General features: G+C 32.0%; 1 protein-coding gene across 2 annotated transcripts; it reads left to right on the top strand.

The window, feature by feature from the left end:
* The first annotated feature begins 7,628 nt into the window (after positions 1–7,628).
* Positions 7,629–20,593, top strand: LOC115886652 (doublesex- and mab-3-related transcription factor A2-like). Of its 2 annotated transcripts, XM_030905900.1 has the most exons (4): positions 7,629–8,077; positions 9,580–9,746; positions 16,592–16,869; positions 19,804–20,593. In XM_030905900.1, the coding sequence occupies exons 2-4, from the start codon at positions 9,582–9,584 to the stop codon at positions 20,144–20,146; spliced, it is 786 nt and encodes a 261-aa protein (XP_030761760.1). In that variant the 5' UTR covers positions 7,629–8,077; positions 9,580–9,581; the 3' UTR covers positions 20,147–20,593. The 2 variants fall into 2 exon arrangements, with proteins under 2 accessions (XP_030761760.1, XP_030761759.1); XM_030905899.1 differs by lacking the exon at positions 7,629–8,077 and having other exon boundaries at positions 9,022–9,746.
* Positions 20,594–20,879: the final 286 nt, after the last annotated feature.

The following is a 20,879-nucleotide window of genomic DNA, read 5'->3' as shown; positions in this document are numbered from 1 at the left end:
TTTTAATATTTTTTTAAGAAAGACTGAAAAATACATATTTTTTGTTTATTTGTTAATATCATTCAAACTATCGAAATATATTTACTCATATCTTAGGGTTATGCAAAGTGATCCGAAAGGAAGCCAAAGTACTGTCTATAAAAAAAGCAATAATATAGAGGGTGTTCCATTGAAAAAAAATCATTGTGATCCACTCACACTTTTTTGAGTAACCCTATAAAAGTTAAAATATTTTCCTGAACTAGATTCTAGTACATACTTTAGGTTTGCACTTAAACAAAATTCCCAAGTTTTTTATTCTAGGAGCTACAGAACAGATGCCCGACGCACTATTGCCGGACCCTGTATAGTCACTATGAAACTATGAACCCTTCCTGGACACAAACGGTACATTGTGAAACAGGAAATTGTAGAGAGAAACAAGCCCTATAATATAGGATACAACATTTTAATGAACAGTTCTTTCCATAAAATCAATAAAATGAAAAATATACGAAATAATATACATGTACTGATTTCTGTCGAAAATCGACAACTGTGAAACTATGAACCCTTCCTGGACACAAACGGTACATTGTGAGACAGGAAATTGTAGAGAGAAACAAGTCCTATAACATAGGATACAACATTTTAATGAACAGTTCTTTCCATAAAATCAATAAAATGAAAAATATACGAAATAATATACATGTACTGATTTCTGTCGAAAATCGACAACTGTGAAACTATGAACCCTTCCTGGACACAAACGGTACATTTGTGAGACAGGAAATTGTAGAGAGAAACAAGTCCTATAACATAGGATACAACATTTTAATGAACAGTTCTTTCCATAAAATCAATAAAATGAAAAATATACGAAATAATATACATGTACTGATTTCTTCGAAAATCGACAACTATGAAACTATGAACCCTTCCTGGACACAAACGGTACATTGTGAGACAGGAAATTGTAGAGAGAAACAAGTCCTATAACATAGGATACAACATTTTAATGAACAGTTCTTTCCATAAAATCAATAAAATGAAAAATATACGAAATAATATACATGTACTGATTTCTGTCGAAAATCGACAACTGTGAAACTATGAACCCTTCCTGGACACAAACGGTACATTGTGAGACAGGAAATTGTAGAGAGAAACAAGTCCTATAACATAGGATACAACATTTTAATGAACAGTTCTTTCCATAAAATCAATAAAATGAAAAATATACGAAATAATATACATGTACTGATTTCTGTCGAAAATCGACAACTGTGAAACTATGAACCCTTCCTGGACACAAACGGTACATTGTGAGACAGGAAATTGTAGAGAGAAACAAGTCCTATAACATAGGATACAACATTTTAATGAACAGTTCTTTCCATAAAATCAATAAAATGAAAAATATACGAAATAATATACATGTACTGATTTCTTCGAAAATCGACAACTATGAAACTATGAACCCTTCCTGGACACAAACGGTACATTGTGAGACAGGAAATTGTAGAGAGAAACAAGCCCTATAACATAGGATACAACATTTTAATGAACAGTTCTTTCCATAAAATCAATAAAATGAAAAATATACGAAATAATATACATGTACTGATTTCTTCGAAAATCGACAACTATGAAACTATGAACCCTTCCTGGACACAAACGGTACATTGTGAGACAGGAAATTGTAGAGAGAAACAAGCCCTATAATATAGGATACCTACAACATTTTAATGAACAGTTCTTGCCATAAAATCAATAAAATGAAAAATATACGAAATAATATACATGTTCTGATTTTTTTCGAAAATCGACAACTATGAAACTACGAACCCTTCCTGGACACAAACGGTACATTGTGAGACAGGAAATTGTAGAGAGAAACAAGCCCTATAACATAGGATACAACATTTTAATGAACAGTGCTTTCCATAAAATCAATAAAATTAAAAATATACGAAATAATATACATGTACTGATTTCTTTCGAAAATCGACAACTATGAAACTATGAACCCTTCCTGGACACAAACGGTACATTGTGAGACAGGAAATTGTAGAGAGAAACAAGCCCTATAACATAGGATACAACATTTTAATGAACAGTTCTTACCATAAAATCAATAAAATCAAAAATATACGAAATAATAGACATGCACTGATTTCTTTCGAAAATCGATAACTATGAAACTATGAACCCTTCCTGGACACAAACGGTACATTGTGAGACAGGAAATTGTAGAGAGAAACAAGCCCTATAACATAGGATACAACATTCTAATGACCAGTTCTTTCCATAAAATCAATAAAATGAAAAATATGCGAAATAATATACATGTACCTACTGATTTCTTTCGAAAATCGACAACTATGAAACTATGAACCCTTCCTGGACACAAACGGTACATTGTGAGACAGGAAATTGTAGAGAGAAACAAGCCCTATAACATAGGATACAACATTCTAATGACCAGTTCTTTCCATAAAATCAATAAAATGAAAAATATGCGAAATAATATACATGTACCTACTGATTTCTTTCGAAAATCGACAACTATGAAACTATGAACCCTTCCTGGACACAAACGGTACATTGTGAGACAGGAAATTGTAGAGAGAAACAAGCCCTATAACATAGGATACAACATTTTAATGAACAGTGCTTTCCATAAAATCAATAAAATTAAAAATATACGAAATAATATACATGTACTGATTTCTTTCGAAAATCGACAACTATGAAACTATGAACCCTTCCCGGACACAAAGGGTACATTGTGAGTGTGAGACAGGAAATTGTAGAGAGAAACAAGCCCTATAACATAGGATACAACATTTTAATGAACAGTTCTTACCATAAAATCAATAAAATCAAAAATATACGAAATAATAGACATGCACTGATTTCTTTCGAAAATCGATAACTATGAAACTATGAACCCTTCCTGGACACAAACGGTACATTGTGAGACAGGAAATTGTAGAGAGAAACAAGCCCTATAACATAGGATACAACATTTTAATGAACAGTTCTTTCCATAAAATCAATAAAATGAAAAATATACGAAATAATATACATGTACTGATTTCTTCGAAAATCGACAACTATGAAACTATGAACCCTTCCTGGACACAAACGGTACATTGTGAGACAGGAAATTGTAGAGAGAAACAAGCCATATAACATAGGATACAACATTTTAATGAACAGTTCTTTCCATAAAATCAATAAAATAAAAAATATACGAAATAATATACATGTACTGATTTCTTTCGAAAATCGATAACTATGAAACTATGAACCCTTCCTGGACACAAACGGTACATTGTGAGACAGGAAATTGTAGAGAGAAACAAGCCCTATAACATAGGATACAACATTTTAATGAACAGTTCTTTCCATAAAATCAATAAAATTAAAAATATACGAAATAATATACATGTACTGATTTCTTTCGAAAATCGACAACTATGAAACTATGAACCCCCCCACAAAATTTCAAATCAAATTCAAATGTGTCAAATAAAAAAAAAGATGTGTCAAAACAGAACTGTCAAGGATCCCCACTCTAGGTCCCCACCCCCGTCTACCATGCATACGCTTCGCATAATTTTTGGACACTCTCTTATTTTTCAAGATGTCTTTCTGTACGATCCGCAACGCCTCTGGACATCAACCAATTCATGTCGAGATTTTCGCCAGCTTTTTGATATGGCGCTACTTGTAAATGTTTAGACAGATACAAAAACGTTGTGGGCGTGGATGTATTTTGGTGCTGTGACGTCTGTAGGAGTTGTGTTTACGTGACGAACTCGGATTGTAGAAGCGTCAAAAGCTTTTTCAAAACAAATACGTGGAAACGGACCACTTTCAGCGGCGATTATCGTCTGTGTATATGTTTTTTTCGGCTGCTTTTCCAGTCCATTACGTTAAAACTAGCCGTTTTAACCCGATGTTTATTTATAAAGAAACATATAATGTTGGAAAATGTGTTTTCGGTTTAAATGTGTTGTAGGTGTCGCAATTCGATAAACAAATGTTATTTTTCGCTGGGAAAAAATGATTCTTTTTTGTATCCTGAAAGGATTGATTTATTTGTTGAGTACTTATCTTAAGCCCCATACTCACACTTCGCTCCTTCCTCGCCTTACTTCCTCGCGTTCCTTCGTCCCTTCGCTTCCTTCCTTCGTCCATTCGATGCTTGGAAATTAGTCAATTATGCAACAACACACCACAAAATATTTTTAATATAGCAGCTACATGTTTAATACGAAATATCTAGTAACCTCTAAAATTTTTAAAAAATCCGAAAGGCGCATAATTTTTATTTTATAAAACTGCAATTCTTTGTCGTGTCAAAAATAAAAATTGAATTTTAATAATATATATTTTTTTAATAAATCCGAATATTTCAGTATCATGTACAAGGTATATCAGTATGAATGTACAAGGCGAGTCAACAATAGAGTAAAGTTTATTATGTAATTTATATCGAAACCATTACACATGTTTGGCTTTAATTTTATTTAATAATTGTATAAATTATACTGTTAAATCTTATTTTTTACACATCACAACGATACTTGTTATTAGTATTGTTGAATTTGTGTAAAAAATAAGATTTAGTAATCAAATTTAATTATATATTTTAGAGTAGAATTCAATAAATACGCTCATTTAAAAAGCCCGCGCTTCGATCCATTTAAAACAAGCCCTACTCAATAGATGGCGCCACTTCTGTAGGACCATTTTTCAGTATGGCAGAGTCCATTCTTTTTCTAGCTAGGTATATTCTTTGATCGAAACCATGAAATATGACATACTAATTAAACGTTAATGATGTCAATCCCCATTTCTTCAGATATTTTTGTAAAGGCATCATGCACATTATTTCTATTTTTTTATTTTTGTCGCTACGATTACATAAATATGGACATGCATTTTTTCACAAATATGAAGACAATATTGTTCTTTTCTTCCATTTTTTAGACTATTGTGTGTGAATTATTTTTATATCGACTGGCGATTGCTAGATGTACAGGATGTCCCATTTGTGTGTGTTTTATGGGGTTTCTGGTTTATGAGTAGAGATATAAAGATGCTGTTTTCACATCATTGTTCTACTTATTATGAAACTAAATATGCTACATAAGAAATAAGAAATATATATATGTATTTATCCTAACCTTCTTAGTTCAAAGTTATTTCTTATTTCTTTCTTTTACTTTTTATTTTTTAATTAGTAGAAATTTTTGCATTTTTCGATAACCTTTGTATCTCGATTATCTTATAATTTATCGAAAAGGTGAAAAGGGTCAGTGATGGGCGGTGGGTAAGTACCCAATTTGTAGATAAATAAAATCTGGGTATATACGTATATACCTGTAGATTTAGATGAACATCCTAATTTTAATAAAAGGAGTTTTCGACGACCGCATAGTAAATACCCGGTATAATACCGGGAATAGAAATATACCAATATATAATATCTACAATATATATAAGAAATATTGTAGATATACTCGTATTCCTGACATTACTGGTATTATATCGGGTATTTACTATGCGGTCGTTGGAAATACCTTTTATAAAATTAGACTGTTCATCTAAATGTACAGGTAATACCGGATACCCTGATTTTTTGTTTTGTTCTACCTATTGAGTACTTACCCACCGCCCGTGTCTCGTTTTTCAGGTAGAATGGCAGTGACGAAAGTGGTTCTTCGTTCGGAGCTGTCTATTTCGAAAAATGACTCAAACTTATGTTCTTTTTTTTAAACAGGACACTCTATATATTATTTTTTTTTGTCTTATTATGAGCTTTCGAAAATTATAATATACTCTATATTTATTTATTTAGGTACTGCTAAACTGCCAAACGGCTCTTATTTTATTTAACTTAATTTTACCAGATAATTTTGCTTTGCATCGTGATATTTTGATAAACTACACGGAAACTGAACTTGTGCTGCTTTTAAATAACATGCCAATAACCAACATTTTACGTCGAATAAATTAGTTGATTGTTTTGATTACCTAATTTAAACCGGCCGACTATGTAATAAAGTTAAATAATGCATTTTTACCCCGTTTATGAAAATAAGTATTTTAGAAAGCTCGTAACAAGGAAAATAAAATAATATACAAAATATCGCATTAAAAAAAAACATATAAGTTTAGTCAATTTAAAAGAGACAGATTCCAACGAAGAAATAGTTACGTCAATGCATTCTACGTGAAAAACTGTACGGGAGACTGTTTTTACCTTTTCGATAAGTTATGATACAAAGGGGATCGAAAAATGCAATAATTTCAGATTCGCCCTGCATTTTAGGAAGTAAGAGAGCTAGGACATATCTGTATGTAGCATCTTTAGTTTCATAAAAAAGTAACAGCGTAATGTGAAAATCGCATCTTTGTATTTCGACTCATAAACGAGAAACCCTGCAAAACACACGAAAATGGGACACCCTGTACAGACGTACTGCCAAATCAAGAAATCAACTACGAATAAAATCCAAGATCGATTTATATATTTTATATATTTTATGCAAAACAACAAATGCAAAACACACGAAAATGGGACACCCTGTACAGACGTACTGCCAAATCAAGAAATCAACTACGAATAAAATCCAAGATCGATTTATACATTTTATATATTTTATGCAAAACAACAAATGCAAAACACACGAAAATGGGACACCCTGTACAGACGTACTGCCAAATCAAGAAATCAACTACGAATAAAATCCAAGATCGATTTATATATTTTATATATTTTAATATTTTTTTGTGTTCGTGATAATTCCTTTGCTACTTCCTCCAAAAACCGACAATACGTGGAAGGAGCGTTTCGAGGAAGTAATGGTGTCATGGTGTAAATGTGTTATGGTGTCAAACAGCGCCCTCTAGCTACCACAAAAAATTTATGAAAACAAAATTTATACTGGAGATAATTATGGACGAAAAGCTCTTTTAAACGAGCTCTAGTTTGTTTCAATCGGCTAATCTAAACCAGAGTTATCCTTATTTTAATAAAATCAAGTTTAACCTTCCTCCACTACGTTATTTTATGAGATAGAGCAAAACACTCTACATCAAAAAAACTATAAATTTCTCGATGATTACAATAGTAATATTAAAAATACCTGTTCACCTGCATATTTTTGAGAAAAGCGGACATTTTTCGAACTTGAAAATAATTTCCAGCGATTTCTCTTGGTCGATTTGCTTATTAGAATTTTTTTCCCAAAGTTATACGATAAGTAGTTTCTGAGATACAGCCGGCGTCCATTCTTAGTTGGCCACCCGGTATTTTATAAATTAGATACAACATTTTGAACTTTTCTTACAAATTATCTCACCTCCATATTTAAGAGACAAAAATTAGGAAGCACGAACATGTGGTCATTTTCCCGAATTTTTAACGGTTTCAAGAAAACAATTTAGTCAAAGAAAATGTTATAGAATAAAACGGAACGATTGGCAGAATTGGGTTTGTTTGTGAATTATTCCAATAATTACACCATAATTAGGGGAAGAGTGTGTAAACCCAAATAAAAAAGTAACAACATAGTAACATAAAAAACAATTACAAAAGCTTATTTAGAAAATGTTTTATTTATTTCGTACAATAAATTAACAGTTTTTCATATCATATTCCGACACTTGCCGCCACTGAAACACTGAAAACTGTTTCAGGCCTTCCTCCTGTAACGAGGGGTGTGGTTTTCAGTCTATTGAACCCTCTCATTGGATGCTAAAATTGCCAAGGAGGGACCTTAATCTCATTGCCAAGCTCCTATTGGACCTGGATGCTGTATCCCGAATCTCCTGAAACGATTCCCCGATATGATCTTTTTCTGGAACACGTTTTGTTTCAGTTGATGCGATACGAATGGAAGGAGTAAATGGCATTTGACAGGACTATTTTAATGTTTTGTTGCGTTTTTTGATGTGGAAAATATCAAATTTATGTGTTAAAACGTCGCGAAGTTTGTGGTGAAGTTTGTGCAGTTTTTTAAGGATACAGAAGTATTATTTTATATAATAGTGATATAGTGATTTATATCTTATAAAAGTAAGTTCATTTATACTCTTTAGTCTCACTTTATTAACTCTAGAGATTTTAGAGTAATAGTGATACATATTTAGATGACAATATGAGTCCAAAAGGATAATTTTTTTATTTATTACTGAATTACAAAAAACTATTACTGAATTTAAAAAAAAATTAAATACAAAATATATTAAAACCTTAATATTAATATTTCATTTAATTAATATACTCTGTAGTTCGATTCTGTGTACAGGGCTGCTTCTTTGTGGAACTTTGCTTTCTTTGAGAATAAAATGAATTTAGATCTTTATAATCATCCTCAACGATACTCTATTTAACAGAATTATCACTTTTTGAGCCATTATTTCCAAATTTTGAAAGAGTTTTTTTAAAATTAATAATTTAAGAGTTATCAACAGGAAATTTGATTTTTTATATAAGACACCCTGTATATTTTTAATATATTGAAAAGAATTTAAAATTACCTTTCCAAAAATATAACACAGTTGATATTTTGCTCGATTCCTCTTCGAGATATAGAGTATATAAAAATTCGCCCGCTTTAAATGAGTATAGGCTTTGAACGGCACCGGCTGTAATGCAAAAAAATCTGGCTTTGAGCATCAATTAAAACGAAAATAATATTTGCTATGAGAGATTCAGAATTTTATAACTATTTAAAATATATTTAACCAACAGCAACACATTTAAACTATATCTAATAACAATAAAACTAAATAGCAAACCAAGACATGAGATTTTGCACAGGTGTTCGACATATCGACCGTCTTCTGTTATGGACAGACGGGGCAGTTTTTGAACATTTCTCGCGGAATTCATTAACTCAGTGGGGGTGAAAGATACCCTCTCATAACTGCTAAGTATTTCTAATTCTTGTCTAGATTATACGGAAGAATAAGGAACCTTTATTCTTTCGCAAATATATCAATAGGATTAGATCCATGGGCACTAAGTCAGGCGGCTTCGACGGCCAACGGCTGGAATCTTGGTTAGCTATTCAATTATTATTGAAATTGGATGCATAGTTCAAGAAATGTCGTTGAGCAAATTTTGGTTAGTTATACATCTGTGGTTATACCAATTCCGGGTAAAATGATTTGTGCAATCTGACTAGCCTTCATTAGGCATTTTGCAAAGTGATTGAAAACAGATAGGCTCTTTGTAAACTATCCTTTTTTTGTAATCGCTTCATAGGAGTCTGGTAGACATCTCTCTAATTTCTATATTAATTAATTCAGCACTCCTTACACTAATGAGTGTATCGCTTTATTTACTTATCGAACGCCTATTGACCTGAAGGTATATGTATCTTCATTCTTCGTTTCTACAATTGCAGGCGTTTACGAAATATAGAGGAATGTTTAGCTCCAGGCTCCAGGTATCTGACAGACCATGAAAAGAATGCAAAATAAAATAATTAAGAAATGAGTCTATTTAAAAAGCCACCACCCTCTACCACCATTTTGTATATCTACAATATATTTTTTTACATATTTTCATAGATATGTTAACAACAAGCAGAGCTGCAAGGGTGCCAAAATGTGCAAGATGTCGGAACCATGGCATGATTTCTACGTTGAGAGGTCACAAGAAACAGTGCATTTACAAGAATTGCAACTGTGCAAAATGTGGATTAATCAAAGAACGACAACGCATCATGGCAGCCCAGGTAAAAAAAAACGTTACGGTAGGCGTAGAATGTAACATTTTATTTTTACCTTAGTTCTACTAAAGATATGCCTTAAAATTTAATACTTTAATTCGGTTCCTTCCTGCCAGAGTTTCCAATTCATCCAGGCATTTCCAGACGAGTCTCGACGATACCTTTGGACTAGAGATGGGCGGTTATTGGTAAAAAACCGGTTATAGGTTAACCGGAATTATCTTTAAAAAATAATAACTTAATTAACCGACACAAATTAACCGGTTATTCAAATAACCTAACCTAGCAAAACTAAATATTTAGTTTTCCTATAGGTTTACTTACCTCTACACTCCGTAGGTCTACTTCAAATTTAGATAATAAACTTAGTTAAATCGCATGATTAAATAGAGATTGTAGCAATGTAAGTACGTATATGTACAAAATGAATTTAAATAAAAATGCTAAACTCACTTTTTTGAGTAGACATGGATATGATATTAAAACTAGTAATTACTTAACGTTCAAATAAACCACACAACTCGCAAGTTCTACAATCTACAACCAAGTTATTTTAATCAAATAGCAAAGAAAAATAAGGAGACTGAATGAATAGATAATGAAAGATTATCTTCATTCATTACTTGAACTTCAATTTTGTATTCTTTAGTTTAAGCTTCAAGAGAGACTTCAAACTAAAATATATTTACGGTGAAACGTGGGTGAAACTGGGCGAAACCATGGAAAACTTTTGAAGAACCGTTGAAAATCCGTTAAAGTCGGTTAAAATTTAAATATAGAATTTAGAGAATCTGTTTGAAGTTAGGTTCGTATCACTTGGCTAGCTGGTGGCTAGTAGTAGTCTATGCCATTAGTACTTTGTTTTACGGCCTGACCTGTCAGGGCCATTTGGCCGTATCTTTGAATAAGAAGACTAAGGAAGGAGCATATCAAAAATCTTAGGTACACCGCGATGGGCCTCAAATATGGTCGACTTAAATTCCGGTTTATCAGTGTCGTTCTAATTTTATTTAAAAAATGTAAAACTATGATGTAGGGTAGACGTGGGGTAGACTCAATAATTTGTTGTTTTATTTTACGTTGTGAATAAATGTTGGTAGTTATTAAAATTGTTATAAAATATATAATTCTAATAAAAATGATAAGTTATAATAAGTATTTATTAACACAAACATCCGATACGCTACTGAAGCAGGTAAGTCAAATTAAGGTATCTAAATTCTTTGACATCTAATCTTTGACAAGTAATAAATAAAAGCTAAAATGCAAGAAAAATATATAATTTAGTTGATTTAAGTGAATTTCATAAATGATCGGTTTACTACACGTATGTATATTATATAGTCACTTACTAGCGAAAAGTTGTTCCATTATTTCACTCAATTTTTGCCGAGATCTACCGCACGCTACACAACCAACTATTTTAGAGTCTTTTTCGATAAATCGCGATAGTGTCACTGTTAATTTAAGTTCTGCCACAATTTCCATCTACATTTACTACCTTTATACAACTATAGTAGTAGTATAAATAATAAATAACATAAAATCAGCTCCGTAAAGACTGACAAATCCACAAAATTTCAAATCAAATTCAAATGTGTCAAATGAATCGTCAAACAGAACTGTCAAGGATCCCCACCCTAGAGAGCTTTTATGGTGCCTTTTCCGCCCACCATGCATGAATACATGGATAGCATTATGCTCCTTCCTTATAGTCTTCTTATTCAAAGGGCCGCATAAAGCCCGTAAAAATTTTAGGTCGCGAAATTATTTTGGGTCGCGACCGTTAGACGCGATCTGGCGCTGCTATAGGGGTCGCTAAGAACAACGGCAAACAAAAACAGAAATAATTTTCTCTTGTCAAAGTCAGAATCTTCAAAAATCATAATAATCTTTCAAAATCTAAACCACTCTCATTAAAGAAATTCCGAAAAGTGTTTATAGCGTCCATTTTCAAAGTAATTATTGCTATCTTGTGAGTTTAATTCAAGTTTTATTTACTCCAACCGGTGATAATTGTGAAAAAGTGGCATTAAAAACTTAAAAAGCTGTGCTGTGAACTGTGAACTGCAAAAACCATCGTGGATCGTGGCATAACGTCGGTTTCCGATGTTTCATAGGTATTTCATACATGCGTCCTTATATAAAATAAAGTTTCTACACACTGTATTTTATTTATAAAATTAAACGAAAATAATAATAAATTTGAATAAACAATATTTGGCGATATAATTCCGGAAAAAGCCGAACCGCTCCGAAATTTTGAAAAGTTTTGGGTCGCGACCGTTGCAAGAATAGCGCCAAATAGTGTTTACATTGTCCTTATGGGCACTTTCCAATCTAAACTTGTTTCATTTATCTATGTTCGGCCGTTGTTTTGATTATTATCATCAGGGTTCGCCTGATGCCTGATTTAATTTTGACATTTGATGTTTGATGTCATATATTTTCGTTTTGGGAGCGGGAGCGGGATCTCCCGTTATCGTCGTAATATCTGGAAGATCCGTGCCGTTCGCTTCTTCTAAATTTACGATTCAAACAGCTAATATTTAATTGTTACTTGTTTTAAACAAGTACGATTTTTTAAAAAAATAACCGGCTATGGGTTATTGAACGTAATGCAAGGTTATTAGGTTAACTGGTGAAAAAAAAACTACCTTTAAATAACCGGTTATTTTAGAGGAAAATACCGGTTATTCAAAAAACCGGTTACTTTTGCCCATCTCTACTTTGGACTTATGAGTGCCTTAAATATCTTCTGACTGTCTGGGTATATATTGATGAGCTTACCTGAGTAAGCTCTTCTGTTGTTCTGTCCCGCGTATCGTAGAATGACGAAGATTTCTGTCTGGAATACGGTTGAGTATTTACCCAAGGAAAAGGATAAGCTTGTCCTTGGTCTTTCGCAAATACTTCAGCTCTTGTTCCGTCAACTGTCACAATTACCTTTGAAAAGTTATACTAAATTACAGTTACCAGTTACCACTTACCTTTCTAACATAAAGGCAGTCTAATACATATTTCTATTTTCTCTTGCAAGTTTTTTTGGGACAATTATTGTTTTGAACTGCCTTTTACTTATCCAAACTATTTTAAAACGTACTTCAGAGAATTTAAGGTGTCTGGTTTTTCAAATTCATCATCATCATCATTTAGCTTATTCCGTCCACTGCCGAACAAAAGCCTCCCTCAACTCTAGCCATTTCTTTCTATTTTGTGCCACTTAAATCCAGTTTCCAACCACTTTCTTAATATCATCTGTCCATCTACTAGGAGGTCGTTCTCTTCTTCTATAGGCCTCGTGTCTTGGTCTCCATTCCACAAGTCTCTTTGTCCACCTGCCCAATTCCATTTAAGATGTAAGACAGATATCACCACATCTCTTACTTCTGTTAGATTTCCTATGGTATGATTGGGTATTTTATCTCTCAGTTTAACTCCCAACATAGACTTTTCCATTTTCCGTTGCATGGCCTCTATTCTATTCCTTTTTCCTTTTACTATTTTTTCCTTTATACTATTTCTTTGGCCTGTAGTTCTTTTTTCTCAAAGTAAGCCTTTCAGCTACGCGAAGATACACTTGTTAAAGACCTTTCTCAGTATATGCTTTATTTTTTGGATAAATTTTGCCTACATATATTTTTTAAAGATATGCGATAATTGTATTGAGTAGTGTAGGTAAATAGTAATATATTGTTTTCAGATTTTAAACAAATTTCGATTTTTAAGTGCCTCTTTCAGACCACAATACTATATCTAATCTACTTAAATTAGTCAAAGTTCTATTTTAATGCAGTTCACTTGTTATTATTTTATTGACATTGACATTTAATTCACAATTGATTGATTTTATCTATCTTATTAATGTTAGTTATAGTTACATTTAATATTTTTAATAATCATGTTTCTATGCACTTCAAGTACTCATCGTTTTTCTGTACTGTACAGATAAATATCATAGTGCATTATAATGTCAACACTCGAAAGTTCAAAGTTTCAAACAATAATGTAATTTTATAAGATTCTTTAGATATATTTAATGATTATTAGCAGAAAATGTGATTTTCAGAATTAGCTTTGCCTGTTGTAACTTTTCTCTTCGATATTACTAGACAATGCTATAATTGATAAAACCGTTCTGCTTTGAAAAAATAAAAAAATAACGCTTTATTGTGCAAAAAGCTGAAACAGCTTGATCGACAAAGCATTTACAAAACAAACAAAAGCACAAAAAATATACAAATAATAAAAAATATACAATACAAATCCCTACAATTCAAAAAAAAATAAGTCATTAAAATTACAAATAGAACATACATAGACAATTGCAGAACACAAAAAAAAGCGTAGTTATAAAATATTAAACTCGACTTTTGACCAGTGTGTGAGATGATCAAAATTTTAAAATTCAAAATTGTTCATGATTAAACATCAACAAAAAAGTCGTTTATCGCATATAGGGCTCTCTCCAGTAAGTATGATTTCAGAGCTTTGCAAAATGCGGAATGGAAAAATGAAAGCGACTTGATATTCAAAGGCTGTAGATGATTGTACATTTTTTTGGCATTGTACAGTATTGAGTATTTAACTAGTACTGAGCTCAGGGTTGGCAGATAAAGATCGTGCTCCGCATTCCTAAGTGGATAGTTGTGAGATGGCCTTTCGGGAATAACAGATATGTGCTTGCGGATTAAGCAAACGGATTCAAAAAGTAATAAAGAAGGAAGAGTCAGTATTTTGAAATTTTCAAAGAAATTCTGGCAGTGAGTTCTACTGTTCGAACTGCTCTCTTTTGAAGTTTGAAAATACGATCAAATTTTGTCGCGCAGCAAGTACCTAAGAATGGATGAGCATAACGAAGCTGCGACTCAAAAAGGGCATAATATACTATTCTAGAGGTTGATAAGTTAAGTTCCTTAGAAACTGATCTTAGCGCAAAACAGGCAGCGCTTAGTTTCTTTGATAAAGCTTCGATGTGCAAGTCCTATTTTAACGAGTTGTCTACAACAAGTCCTAAAAATTTCACAGAATCCACGACGTCAATAGTGGTGTTATTAAGTACAAGTAAGAACAATCTACGGTTTGTCACGGGTTTCCTAACTTAGTAGACTGAAGCTGAGAAACAACGGCGAATGCAGATTATGCGGTGAAATTGGTAAATCACCAGAACACTTCATCACTGAAGTCGCCGAAACTAGCCTATGTAAAACTGCCTTAGATACTGATGGTTTTTATCAAAGCCCTGAGACTGTATTGAACAAACTGCAAACGGCAAAACTAGAATAAACACTCACATACACCGGCGGTTTTAACTGAACAGCCCTACCCGTTCGGTTAAAACGGTGCATAATAACCGAAGTGTATGGGGGCCTTTAAGCGAGGGTAATAAATTCAATACGATTAAATTAAGGGTATCAGATTCAAGCAGACTGTGTGTACTCTTGTTGTTTGCCGTGGTCCATTCTGTACACTGTTCTAATGGAATATCGATCAAGCCACTACAAGATGTCACAGTGTCGAATTTCAAATGAAAATTTATGTGTTTGTGCCTATTGATTTCCCAAGAAAAAAAAACACTGAAGCATTTGTTAAAATTGAAGAAAAATATTTGAAAATAGTCGTTTAAGAACTTGTCTGTAAGGATCTGAGTAATTAGCAAATAATAGCTTGGATCAAACAGCCATACATCAGTTAGAAATAGTTTATAATTGTCCGACGCAAAGCCTCTTTAGTTGTATCAAAATTTTCATCATCATCGTCAGCATGATCATCATTCTCAGCTTATTCAACTATTTCCAATTATGATGTATAGTCTGTCCAATGACAAGATCCTTGACAGTGATCGATGTGTCGGTCGTTTTATTTTCAAAGTAGTTTATTTTATTTTACAAAGAAATAAGTTGGTACAATTGGAACGCATAGCAGAAAATTAATATATTTAAAATTTAAGTAATTACTTCAAAATATTGTGAAAAAAACTGTATAAAATTGAAAAAACCTAATCGAGTTATTTTATTAAGAACAATTACAGTATGTGTTAATACAAAACAAGCAAGGGTGTATTTAAAAGCCACCACATACTAAAAAAGATATAAAAAAGATTATTTCCTGCTTTCGAGCCGTGTTTCAAGCCCAATCAAGTTCCTGCATTTATTGTTACATTTATCAATATAATTATTCAGTATGATTATTATTTACCTATCTTGTGCTGCTATTTTACAGATACTCCAGTTTTTGGTGTTATATACAAGATAGTATACAAACTTTATCGCCTTCTAGCTACGACGAAAAAAATTGTGGAAACAAAATTTATACTGGAGATCATTAAGGAAGAAAAGCTCTTTTAAACGAGCCCTAGTTTGTTTAAATCGCTTAACCTAAACCAGAGTTATCCTTATTTTAATAAGAGCAAGTCTAACCTTCCCCCACCACTTTATTTTATGAGATAGAGCAAAATATTTTATATCAAAAAAATTACAAATTTCTCGATGATTATACTAGTAATATTTAAAATACCTGTTCACCTGCATATTTTTGAGAAAAACCCTGTTTTCTGATTAGCTATTAGAGAAACGCCCCCGAGCGAGCATTTTTCGAACTTGAAAATAATTTCCAGCGATTTCTCTTGGTCGATTTACTTATTTGATTTTTTTTCCCAAAGTTATATGATAAGTAGTTTCTGAGATACAGCCGGCGTCCATTCTTAGTTGGCCACCCGGTACATTGGTCGACTGTTTTATTCTTTAGATAAAGTGGCATTCTAGTCCAATGGCAATTATCCCCTCTAATAGACAATAATAAAAAATAACAAAACAAAAATAATATAGTTGTAAACAACGTTTTTCCTTTAGGTAGCTCTAAAACGCCAGCAAGCAGCTGAAGATGCCATAGCGCTTCATCTAGCTTCGGCAGAGAGTGGAACTACCTACGAGTACCTTCCTCCAGGACGAATCTACGGTATGCAAGTAACTTCTCCCGAAACAGAGACTGAAGACAGTCCCCCAGCAGTGGAGAAATCTTCGCCGGATCCTGCAAAAGATGACGTAGCAATAAGCCCGGGTTCCATAGAGATGCTGGGCAAGTTGTTTCCAAACAAGAAGAGAACCGTTTTGGAGTTGGTACTCAAAAGGTATGTACGGTTATTTGTTTATTTAGAACCATATGTGTAATGCTGTCTTTTCTGACTGGCAAATTTTTGTGGGTTTTTTAGTAATTTGTAGCTGAATTATTAGGCTTTGTAGATTCTTTAAAAAGAAAAATGGTTGACAAATTTCAAGTATTTATATACTGTAATAATTTTAAATTTATATTATATAAATTTAAAATAAATATATATATATATATATATATATATATATATATATATATATATATATATATATATATATATATATATATATATATATATATATATATATATATATATATATATATATATATATATATATATATATATATATATATATATATATATATATATATATATATATATATATATATATATATATATATATATATATATATATATATATATATATATTTTTTTTTGTTTTCACTCTTGGCTTTAGGTCGTTGGGGTTGCAAAGATGTTTCTAGATTTTGTTCATTATTTTTTTATTTTGTGACGACGTTTCGACAGTATATGTTTTTTTCAAGCCTCTTGAACGTAGATTCTTACAGAGTTAAAATTTGTTAAACTGGACAACACAATAACACATATTAACTATTGTTTTTAATTGTTTTTGGACATTACACTTTACTATAGAGCACGTACGTATTTCCTTGCAGATCGCTCTGTATAAAACACATTTATCGTTTCAATACCCGATGTCTACTGCTCTCAGTATGTCTACTGCTCCTATGTCTTGAAAAAGACATATACTGTCGAAACGTCGTCACAAAATAAAAAAATAATGAACAAAATCTAGAAACATCTTTGCAACCCCAACGACCTAAAGCCAAGAGTGAAAACAAAAAAATATATAGTATACTACTGAACACACAGCCTGTTTGCCAGTTGAAAAAAAATTACTTATTAATATTTGGAGGCCCCCTAGAAGAAGGGGCCCGGGGCGGACCGCCCCTTCCGCCCCCCCCCCCTTCTTAGTCAGCCACTGCTTCTTCTTTTGCAAAAAGGAAATAAAAATTCAAATAATTTTGCTATAAATCGTTTAAAAAATCATCAGAATCGGCCCACTAGAACAAAATATATTAAACTTTAAACGACATGAAAATTTTAAGGTGTCTATCAAATTTTTTATTTATCTAATCTATATCTATACCGAGGGGAAAACGCTTGGATACGCATAATTTATTTTGGTTTTTTACATATTTTGAAATTTTTTAAAAATCATACAGGGTGTTCGAAAAAGTTTGGTAATAATTGATTAACCACGATTCTGCTTAAACTGCTTGACGTAAAAAGCTTATTTTTGGCAAACGGATTTTTCGAAAGTCAAATTCCAACGAGATGAAACTACCCCTCAAATATTACGAAGTTATACAGGGTTGTTCACCACATACGACACGGAGTATTGTAGCTAAACGATTAGATTTCTACAAATTGTAAGTTTTGGGTTCGTTGAAGGACTATTAGAGCTACAATTTAAAAATATTTTTACAAGATACAGAGTGTCCCAAATAAATAAAAAATATCAAAGTTGTATTTACATTTTAGATTTTTTTAAAACAACAAATGTACAAAATGTACAGGCTAGTAATATTATCGCTTTTAGTAAAACGAAAATTAACTACCCCATTTGTACGCAAAAAGAAAACTATTTAAATCTTTATAAAAGAGTATACCACTAATTAAATATACCACCAGTATTTCCGCCCAAATACTAATTAATTACATATTTAATTGTGTTCGTTAATAAATTATTCTAAATAAATGTGGATTTGAATCAGAAATCAATGTAATAATAAGTTATGAAAATGAACTTCTCTGTTGTTATAAATAAGCATTTGTCAAAAAATGAAATATCATTTTTAAGGTGTTAGTTTTTTTACCACACTGTCTAATGCACATACATAATTCAGTTTTTTAGTATTTGGAGCAATTATTATTAATCAACGCAAACAGTCAATTAATGTAGTTTGAATACTGAAATCATATTAATTGGTCCTCTTTAACAAATATATAAACAGTTTTTTTATTTTTTAATGAAATAAACGAACTATATCGACAATAATAGTATCTGTACTCTTTAAAAATTTGGTGCATCTTTAAAAATAATCTAAAATGTCAGTATTCTATGGGTATATTGATAAATGATTTCTAAATTACAAGAAAATGCATTTTCTACGGAAACTTGAAGAGATAGGTAGAAAATGGTATAATACAATTTGATACAAAATTAAATTGTGCATCTGATTCTCATAAAATATACAGGCTGTTCCATTTAAATTAAACAAGTTATTGCCGTTTAAAGCTAATAATTATTTAAAATAAATATTTAGACACTCTGTATAACGTAGTAAAATTTTTATTATTGCAACACAATAACTGATCAATAAATAAACTTCGGTAAATATTTAGTATTAAAAACTTTGATACCCTCGGAGAAACGAAGCCTTAAAATTTATACTGCAATTTCACAAAATTGAAAATATTTCAAAAACGGTAAGGTTTAAGTGTAATAAACCTTAATCAAATTTACCTTTATTTTAATTGTAGAAACTAAAAATGTAATAATATACAGGGTGTTTCATTTAAAAAAATACAACTTTGATATTTTTTATTTATTTGGGACACTCTGTATCTTGTAAAAATATTTTTAAATTGTAGCTCTAATAGTCCTTCAACGAACCCAAAACTTACAATTTGTAGAAATCTAATCGTTTAGCTACAATATTCCGTGTCGTATGTGGTGAACAACCCTGTATAATAATATCGCCATATAGTTTCTTCTCACGCTGACATAAATGTGAGAAAATTTGATCCAGTTTGTATGTTAATGGAAATTCTTGCTTTGCTTTATCATCACCATTACAAATGATTAATTCGACGCGAACGAAGTCGCGGGTACACGCTAGTTATTTACATTTTGATATGTTATAGATGTAACCACGACTTGCTCAAAGCAATCGAACACTTCAACTTGAACAACGGCAAGACTTCGTGCGGAAATGATTCCGATTCAGGAAGTACCAAGGAGGAAACGTCTTCTTCAGCCTTTAAGCCAGTGTCAAGCTCGGCAAAAACATCTTCCAAACCACCACTGTACCCTGGATTACACGCCACTACTGTACCGATGATATCCAGTGAGGTTTTTAGTTTTTATCCATTTTTTCCAATTTTTCCGAAGCCCATTGTGAGGAATCCCGTGTACGTCCCTGGATTTTGTGATTGCGAGCAGTGCAAGCACGGTTCTGCTTATAGTTCGGTAGATAATAGATCATAAAAAATGTACAGAGACTTCATTATGAATAGAGTAGTAAAAAATATTTTATTTACTGCCTGTTCAGAGGGTTAAAGTGAGGTAGTGAATAAAATAGTATACAAGTATACAGGGTGTCCCAGGCTGAGCGTGCATTAGAAAACTTCAATATAAGGATCGGTGATTTTTTGCACATCGCTGTTTCACAACGAGATCTATCAATTAAAAATATTTTCAATATGGCGGCGCTTCCGGGAATACCGGAAGTTAACAACAACTTTCCAATTTTGAATGGGTACCCCCATTTTTTATTACTTACTACTTAAATTCTCTGTAATATTTTTAATCAAATATAGGAACATGTATAATCAAAAAACAATGAATTAAAAAAGCTTTTCATCGGTGAAATATAAAAGTGGATTTCCATTTGAAAAAAATGATTTATAATAATTTTTTAATCGCTCAATCCCATGACAGCTACTGTCAATATTATATGACATTCAAATAATTTAATTTTTGACATAGATAGCCACATGTCTTCTCTTTGTGCCACAGTGGCTGTGGTAATTACTAAATTTGTCGTTTAGGCTATACATATATTTTTGACAGGCAGTTTTTTCCTTAAAACTTTAAATATTTATTTTTCTCAAAATTTTTTCTCAATTTTCCATTCTGCCTGCCACTGCTGCACTGTGCGGTTTCTCTCCATCTCTCTGCTTGCCCTGGTTTGTACTTGACCCTTGAGAAAGAGTGGTTC

This window comes from Sitophilus oryzae, unplaced genomic scaffold, assembly GCF_002938485.1.
Source record: "Sitophilus oryzae breed Bouriz unplaced genomic scaffold, Soryzae_2.0 scaffold_494_pilon_pilon, whole genome shotgun sequence".
NCBI lineage: Eukaryota > Metazoa > Arthropoda > Insecta > Coleoptera > Curculionidae > Sitophilus > Sitophilus oryzae.
Note: the sequence above shows the minus strand (reverse complement) of the source record. Positions and strands in the feature narration are given on the sequence as shown.

What these genes read in the sequence shown, in the direction of transcription:
- LOC115886652 (XM_030905900.1), top strand. Translation starts at nt 9,582, where the DNA reads ATGTTAACAACAAGCAGAGCTGCAAGGGTGCCAAAATGTGCAAGATGT. An exon ending in AACGCATCATGGCAGCCCAG is followed by an intron (nt 9,747 to 16,591) that starts GTAAAAAAAAAC and finishes TTTTTCCTTTAG; the next exon opens with GTAGCTCTAAAACGCCAGCA. An exon ending in TTGGAGTTGGTACTCAAAAG is followed by an intron (nt 16,870 to 19,803) that starts GTATGTACGGTT and finishes GATATGTTATAG; the next exon opens with ATGTAACCACGACTTGCTCA.